The sequence below is a fragment of the Clarias gariepinus genome, chromosome 14, assembly GCF_024256425.1.
Source record: "Clarias gariepinus isolate MV-2021 ecotype Netherlands chromosome 14, CGAR_prim_01v2, whole genome shotgun sequence".
NCBI classification, from domain to species: domain Eukaryota; kingdom Metazoa; phylum Chordata; class Actinopteri; order Siluriformes; family Clariidae; genus Clarias; species Clarias gariepinus.
Window position 1 is genome coordinate 4,562,812 of NC_071113.1, and position 8,367 is coordinate 4,571,178.

At 38.0% G+C, this 8,367-nt stretch overlaps 1 protein-coding gene across 1 annotated transcript; it reads left to right on the top strand.

Moving 5' to 3' along the window:
* Positions 1-440: 440 nt before the first annotated feature.
* On the top strand, positions 441-6,225 carry LOC128540885 (5'(3')-deoxyribonucleotidase, mitochondrial-like). The gene is made up of 5 exons (XM_053510871.1): positions 441-1,097; positions 2,940-3,040; positions 3,307-3,367; positions 3,467-3,581; positions 5,606-6,225. The coding sequence occupies exons 1-5, from the start codon at positions 801-803 to the stop codon at positions 5,740-5,742; spliced, it is 711 nt and encodes a 236-aa protein (XP_053366846.1). The 5' UTR covers positions 441-800; the 3' UTR covers positions 5,743-6,225.
* Positions 6,226-8,367: the final 2,142 nt, after the last annotated feature.

An 8,367-nucleotide genomic window follows, 5' to 3' on the forward strand; every position in this document is an offset into this window, starting at 1 on the left:
ATCTGCCTGAATTTTAACCTGCACAATTAGTGGAGTCAAAATGTTGATTAAAACCGATGTTATGAAGAGTTATGTGCCGGATAAATGTCTACTTTAAAATCAGCTAGTAATAAACTACTGGCTCAATGTAAACGAGCATCTGCACCAATAGATGTTATTAGAAAAGCTAAACTGAATATTTCTACTGGGATTAATTAATATTTTCACCACAGAAATAACATCACTGAGTGGTCTAATAATAATATCACTGATTACATTAAAGATCATCAGATTATTTTTTATTAAACTTTTAACTATTTCTACTAAAACTTTCCCGTCCACGCCCGTCCTGCCTGGTAATAAATGAATAAAGTGAGTTTTTCCTGCATCTCTACATCGACTTGTATTTACTTCGTGCTCTATGTAGCTCCTACCAACATGGCGGACGCGTTGACGTGGCCAGCAACAGCGGCTAATGCGGAAGTTATAGACATGTCACAATTACTGAAATTGTTTATGTTGTCAAAACAGTCTGTGGACAGACTGGTTGGATAACTGACTGTTGAATATCTTTTGGTGCATGCTGGTGGTAAACGCGCTCTCAGTGAGGTGTAACGCTGAGATATTGATACTGAGTGAGCGCGTAGAGACCCCGCGGTGCACAGAGTCCGGGGTCAGTGGGTGCAGAGGGGGCAACACCGGAGATTCACCAAACTCACTGCCGGCCGGAGCGGGAATGTGCGGGAGCAGAGCGGCAGGGCACGGACACGAACAGGGGGAGATCTAACGCGAGCACTGGGACTTAGTGAACTCCGGGCACCATGGCGCTCCAGCTGCGGAGGAGAACCGCACAGCTGCTGCTGCTGCTCAGGGACTCGGCTCTGTCTGCGCCGAGGCGCTGTGGTGAAATGCCCTCCTGCCCCGGACCCAAACCGCACCCCGGCTCCGGAGCGAGGCTGCGCATCCTCGTCGATATGGACGGCGTGATCGCGGACTTTGAGGGGGGATTCCTAAAGAAATACAGACAGCGATATCCGAACCACCCGTACGTCAGCCTGGACGAGCGCAGGGGCTTTTGGGTATCCACTCAGTACGGAGAGCTGAGAGAGGACCTGCGGGTTAGTTGTTTTTATTATTATTTTTTATACTAAACACACCGCTACTGCAGACACTAAACACCCCACCCATATCCAGACAAAGCACATTAGTTCACACTGTAATGGATTAGCTGTGTTTCGGTATAGCGGTTAGAGCTGGTCGTTTCCCACACTGACGTCACAGGGCGACACCGCTAGCCTTTAGGTGGAAAACCACAGATAGACAGACACTGCCTGATCAAAACTAATGCCACACCTTCAGATCAATGAGAAAATCAATTAAGGAGCCACCACTCCCCTCGGGCCATAGGAAAATAAAAATATATAAATAATCAAACCTCAAACAAAAGAATATTAAAAAAGGGAATTAGGGGGGAAAAATGAACAAGAAATCTTTCATTACAGATTCCATTTATCTACATCTGTATTTTCAGAGTTGCTTTTTAAGAGCGGACATTCTTATGTAGTGCTATAACGAGATTTACAGGACTGTCCGCCACCTCCATGGTTTATTCTCCCCACCGTTTGTCTACATACAGTAGTACCGGAAAGAATCTAAAACTACTTTCACTCCTGTCAGCCACCTGCTCTGCCAATCGCACTTAGATAGTTGGCGGAGTAAAATAGCTGCTTAAATAAACAAACAAATTACTATCTGTTGATAATAACTGGCATTTACAGTAGAACTGTATAAAAGCAATTTCCTTGTGCCTACGACACAATCACAGCCGTACTGATATTCAATACAACAGCACTCATTCTCGAGATATTGTTTAAAAATACACAATAGTTCTTGAAGAGATGAGAATGTTTTTTTTTAATGTTGTGCTTACGCGAAGTGTGAGAAATATGCGACTTTGTGTTGATTTCACAGAAACCTACCAACCATACTATGAATTTTAATCAGTGATCATATTTACCTAAGAGGGAAAAGTAGGGCACTAAGATATTTAAATTGAGATTGAGGCAAAAGAAGTTAAAGGAACCCTAAAAATCCCTGAAAAAGCTTTTGCTTATATCATCATAGTGAAAAACTGCATGTACACAGACAACCTAAAAGAAATAAACATTCATAGTTTTATGATAGTATAGGCATCAAAAAAATATATATATTCAATTTCTTTTTAACTCAATTAATTAGGTCCTAGTACTTTTTGTTTATTTTGTAAACCAATAAAGCAATATCACACAAGAAGGAGTGTTGTGATAAATATCAGCACGGCTGTGAAGTGGTCATAGGCACAAGGGCACAGCGTGCTTACTGATATTCAGTACAACACTATGTTCTCGGGTGTTATATTGCTTTATAAAACACAAACACTTGATCAGCAATAGGTTATGATTTGTTTGTTTATTTAATCAGTTTAAAAAGTGCCCTGCGAACACATATCCTTCCACAACTTTCAAGCTACTGTAACTAATCATTGATGATGTGGATGCCGACCAACAATGTACTGTAGATAACAGGGTGAAAGTAGTTTTACCGGTACTATTTAGCCCAAACATGAGGCAAATAAACCATGAGGTAGTGAACAGTCCTGAGAAACTTACTGTACAAGATTTACATTACGATTTTTTCACTTATTCCACTTTGGAATATCAGCTAATTTCCAGGATCTGTGGGTGAATTCCAAATAGCGTCAAATATTGTTAAATATCCCAGTGCTGTTTATGCTCTGTATCACCACCCGTGGATTGCCAAACAGATTACTCCGTTAAAACTAACTGTTGTATAAATTACAATCAATACGCTCAGTATTGCGGTCTTCTTATTTGTAACAAAACTTCAGGTATTTATTGAAATAAATGCTGTTGCGTGGTATGTATAATGGCTACAGTTTAGCGGTTGTGTGTTGTTCACAGGATAAAGCCATCAGCATTTGGGAGTCCAAGAACTTCTTCATGGAGCTGGAACCTTTACCAGGCAGTGTGGAGGCTGTGAAGGAGATGGCCAAGATGGAGAAGTAAGCACTAATTACACTCCATCACTCGAAAAGAAGTTTAGCTCTAAACTGAAAAATGTTTGTTGAAAAAAAGAAAAAAGAGTCTCTTGTGAAAACTGGATTAAATACAATTTTAGAACAGTTATAAGTCATATAGGTTATAGGTAAAGTGCCTTTATATATATATACTTTCAGATGCAGATAGGTTTTTGTCTTAAAGTGAATCTAACACAGTTTACAGTCTCATCCTTTAATCAGTAATACATTCCTGCTGTTGTTTTAACCAGTACAGATGTCTTCATTTGCACCAGTCCAATTAAGCACTACGCTCACTGTCCATACGAAAAGGTAAGTCCTCCGTCCTCCTCTCTGCATGGCTTTGAAAAACGTCTGATTTCTCTTCTCTGTTGTTCATGAGAATGATGGTCAGTGTGTGTGTGTTTTCAGTATGCATGGGTAGAGAGGCACCTGGGCACTGACTTCCTGGAGAGGGTCATTTTAACCAGAGACAAGACAATAGTGAGTGGAGACATCCTGATTGACGACAAGCCGGACATCCTTGGTAGGATAACGGTCCAGAATTGTGCACTCATTCATTGTCTAACAAATTATAGAAAGAAATATAAACCATTTTTGCAGATATATTGCAGATGTTGGTCATCCAGGTGATGTGGAATGATTAAACACGGTGACAGGACTGTGCTGTATTTGTAAAGTCATTTCTTACTGTTTTTCGCTTTTGACGTTCCTAAACTGAATGTCCTGAATCTACACTTAATATTTTGTAGAAAAGAATTACCTTGAAACTCGTATCATTTGTGCTTAACCATTAATTTTGTCAGTCGTTTGTTTTTTCTTGGCTTACATTTCCCTCTAGTGGTTTACCAGAGTTTAGATTTAGGTTTTTTTTCCCAAAATTTCAGTATAATCATAGATCATTCAATCTTTGCCTAAGATTGTTTACATTTAGAACCCAAGTTTTTAATCTACTAAACAGGCCTGATTACAAACTTGTCACGTGTGTTTAATACCTTCACACTTTTGACACTTAATACAAAACATATTCACCTCAGGATGGCTACCTGGGGAAATGGACCACAAAACTTGTAGTTATTTCTAATTTTATTTTAATCATCAAAAAAATTAGAATTTTTTATTTTGTTTTCCATTTATTAGAGCAAATAAAGCAGGGCTCTACAAATTCAGCCTACTGTCCATCACAGTTTGTGATTTTTAGTTGTTGTTGTTGTTGCTCAAACACAGCTGATTTAACCAATATGTCAACTGACAGGTTTAGTTTGTTGGCTTAAGGTTTGTTATATTACAAAGTGTTCTGCACACTGGTCCTCCACGAGTGGATTCAGAGATCCATGACTTAAAACGTCCATCATCATAACTAAAAATATCAGGGCCTTCTTCCTTTAAACAATAGTGAATTGTTTTGGCTAATTTTAGTAATACTAAGCATATGCACCTGTAGTTGAACTGTAAAATAAGTTATAGTACAGATATTATGATGTGGCCTGTTTGAGTGAATAGATGTTCAACACTGGATGGGGGGATTTTCTTGGTATTTTCTGGCAGCCCTACTGACATAAGTGTATCAATGTTATTTGTAATTTACATTTTTGCTCAGGAATGAGCTCAAATATAACGGCATAAACTTTAAATAAAATTGTATTTCGTATTATGCTGGTTTAACTACTAATGAAGTAACACATTCATTTGTCACATTTACAGTACAGCACAGAGATTATTTTTTCACATGTCAAAGTTAGGAAGCTGGGGTCAGAGTTTAGCCTTAACCAGGACCCAGCACCCCTGGAGCAGATGAGGTTAATGGATCAAGGGTTAAGTTGCCACTATTGGGCCCAATCAATACGGTGCTTGGGGTGGAACCTCCGACCTTTATATCAGTAACCCAGAAACGTAACTGTTTGAACTACCACTGCTACCACACTATATATATATATATATATATATATATATATATATATATATATATATATATATATATATATATAATTATAAGCAGTGGTGGCTCAAACGGTCACTGTATTGATCTGCTCCAATTGGGCTGAACTTCTGTGTCCTGAAATGTTATAAAAATAAAAGCAGCATAGCTTTCTCTTTAATGCATTAAGCTGTATTTTTTTAATCAAATGCATAAAAAATGTTAAACAGTATCAACTGAGTCTGAATATACTACATATTCTAAACATCCTTTAGAATCCTTATGATTTATTTTTATATACACAGGTTAAATCAGATATCACCTAATAGTTTTCTGTGAAAATTATAGAATGAACAAATCTCATCAATTCATTCATTTATCTTCTATACCACTTATCCTGTGTACTGTGGTAGGAAAACACGGGGGGAACATGTAAACGCCTCTTTCAACTCCTGTTCCCTGGCTTTACACTCTTGTGATGTCACTGTGTATGCGGTCATGTTTTTTCATTTTGAACAAAATCTTTTAACGAAATCCTAAAGCTGTGTTGTAGCAACTTAACATACCTCTACTACATATTCTAAGCTCTAGAATGAAACTGTTAGAATAAGATCGATGCTGTTCTACTGCAGGTGTGGAACCCAATCCGTCCTGGGAACATGTTCTTTTCACTGCCTGCCACAACAAGCACCTGCCTGTCAGCACCACACAGAGGCGCCTCCTGTCCTGGGCCGATGACTGGAGGGGCATCCTGGGGAGCAAGCGCTAGGGAGAGACTGGCAGACCTCCTCACGTCCTCAACACAGCACCACTAATCGGTCAACCTCAGAGGACCATCAGGAATGACATGGAAGATATCCGTGGTGTAAGAAATCACTGCACTAACACTGTTATTCTGTGCTTGGTCCAAATTTAAAGCTTGAAATACTGCATGAAGAGAAGCCATGTTTCTAAGTAATACTGTATATGTACTAGAAGGAGACAAGCCAGAATCAGTTCAAATCAACAGTAATTCCTCTTTATCGGTTTTCTCTAGAGAACTGATAGATGGCCAGTTTACACTGCCTGGCCAAAACCTGCCTCAGAGCTTGATTGTAGCAGTTACGTTTGATCTCATGCACATAAAAATCATTTTAGCGCACAAGGATTGTTTTATGCTGCGAAATACATTTCAGAAATAAATCTTTAAATAAATAGACTTTTTTGGTCAAAATGTATGCATATAGCAGGATGTGCATCCTGAAGTATAGTAGATCAGTTTGAGTTCAGATGTGGGTTATTTTGAAACTGTTGTTTTGCCTTCTTTATTATTTGTGCCTAATGGAATTTATCCCAAAGTAAGCTGAAGGTTCTGTTTATGAGTTACATCCTTTATTAATACACACGAGTCTTTAAGCTTAAATGTGAACCTGTGTGTCATGTTAACAATCGATTAATTATTAATAATTAATGATAACAAGATGAGCATTTTCAGTTCACAACCAGGAACTCTTGGGGTAATCCGATGACTGAGAATCTGCACAGACATTCTCAGTTTAGGTTTTATTTCAACAAACACAGTAATAATAATAATCTGAAATATGTCTCATCCCTCTGTCTGAATACAAATCTTAAAAAAGGTCAAATACTGTGTAACAAAGGAACTTCAAGTGCGTACAGGTTAATAGATATGTGAGCACAAAAACATGAAACATATGCGAGCAAAACAAAATTATCAGTTAATACATTTATAATCATTTAAATTCTTAGCGGCAGTTAATCAGTTAATGATTAATCACCAACATCCCTAATGAGCACTGAGGTAGTTATCAGTATAACATACATCAGTTTACTTTTTAATCAAAATGTTTGTAAAACACTGATCGCGTCGTGTCCATGAAAATGTTCTTTGTTTCAACCAGAAAAACTTTTTACTTTAGAGGGACTGAGCTCTCTCTTTGTCTAATTAGTTAAGCCATCAATTCCTCAAACTCCCATAATCATCTCACCTGAAGCCTGAGCACTATTACAAAACAAAGTGTAACTGCTTCAAATTGTTTTCTTGATTTTACTGTTACATAATCATTAACACTTAAGTATTAAGAGGTGACGTATTCACAATCATGTCAGTTCTGAAATGTTTTGAAACTCGACCTTTACAAGTCATTCTTGGGTACCCTGGTTATATGCTGTAACACAGTGACATTGTCGAACCTACATCCTACTGTACCTACATCCTACACCATACACCCAAGTCAGCTCATATTCTCCATAACTTTGCTTGATTTTTCTCACCACTGGTGCTCCTAGTTCTAATTTAATCAATTAATAATTTATAATAATTGATAACAAGACAAGCATTCTCGGATTTCATTCACTCAACACTGGTGCTGCTAGGACTAGTCTATCAAATCCTTCCAAATGTTGTGGGGTTTTTTGTCTGCGTGTATGTAAAACCTTGGCATTATAAATGAAGGTATATGCATGTAGCATTATAATAACCAGTAGTGGATATAAAAGCTGTGAAATTAATTTAATTATGTAGTTACTCAATCTTTTGTTGGTTGATTCAATCTAGTAAATAATCTAGTAAATCAGTGGGTCACTTTTCAGTTCAGAATAAATATATACACATTAAAATGGTCTAAAATACACATTAAATGCTCTGAAATTGACAAGGGAAATACATAGGAGGATGTAAGTTCAATGCATCTTCCAATACCACCACCTAATGGACTGGAGTGTGACGCTAAAAAAATATGTTAATCACTTTGTATGCGACATGATAAATCAACACAAGTTACAAAGCTTTACAACTAAATTCTGTGTAATAAAACCTGTAAAAAATATAGGTTATTAGACAACAATCATTAACGCTGTTGGATTGATTTGAATCAAATATTACAAAAGATCGCAATCTTCGTTATAGGTGGCTTAGTGGTTAGCACTGTCGCCTCGCACCTCCAGGTCGGGGTTCGATTCACGCCTCTGTGTGCATGGAGTTTGCATGTTCTCCTCGTGCTTGGTGGGTTTCCTCCAGGTACGCTGTTTTCCTTCCACAGTCCAAAGACATGCAGATCAGGCTAATTGGTGTTCACAAATTGCCCATGGTGTGTTAATGCTGACCAGCGGTCCTGCCATGGTCATAAAAATGGGAATAAACACAATGGTAAGCACCACTGGCCCCCATGGTCCCTAGTTGAACCACAGAGGTTCCTAGATGGATAGAATAATACAATGCCCAAAAATTGACTTGAGTCGAATCAGCAGTGTGCCTTTGAGTCACAGCTCTCTTGAAAAAAGTGAATAGGATTTAATGAATGATTATTAAATATTAAGTCAGATAAAGCTAACAATGCAGAGATGTACTGTATACTGTATTCTGTACAAACAATCCAGCCAGGTGGGTCATTTT

What these genes read in the sequence shown, in the direction of transcription:
- LOC128540885 (XM_053510871.1), top strand. Translation starts at nt 801, where the DNA reads ATGGCGCTCCAGCTGCGGAGGAGAACCGCACAGCTGCTGCTGCTGCTC. An exon ending in CTCACTGTCCATACGAAAAG is followed by an intron (nt 3,368 to 3,466) that starts GTAAGTCCTCCG and finishes GTGTGTTTTCAG; the next exon opens with TATGCATGGGTAGAGAGGCA. An exon ending in CGACAAGCCGGACATCCTTG is followed by an intron (nt 3,582 to 5,605) that starts GTAGGATAACGG and finishes GTTCTACTGCAG; the next exon opens with GTGTGGAACCCAATCCGTCC.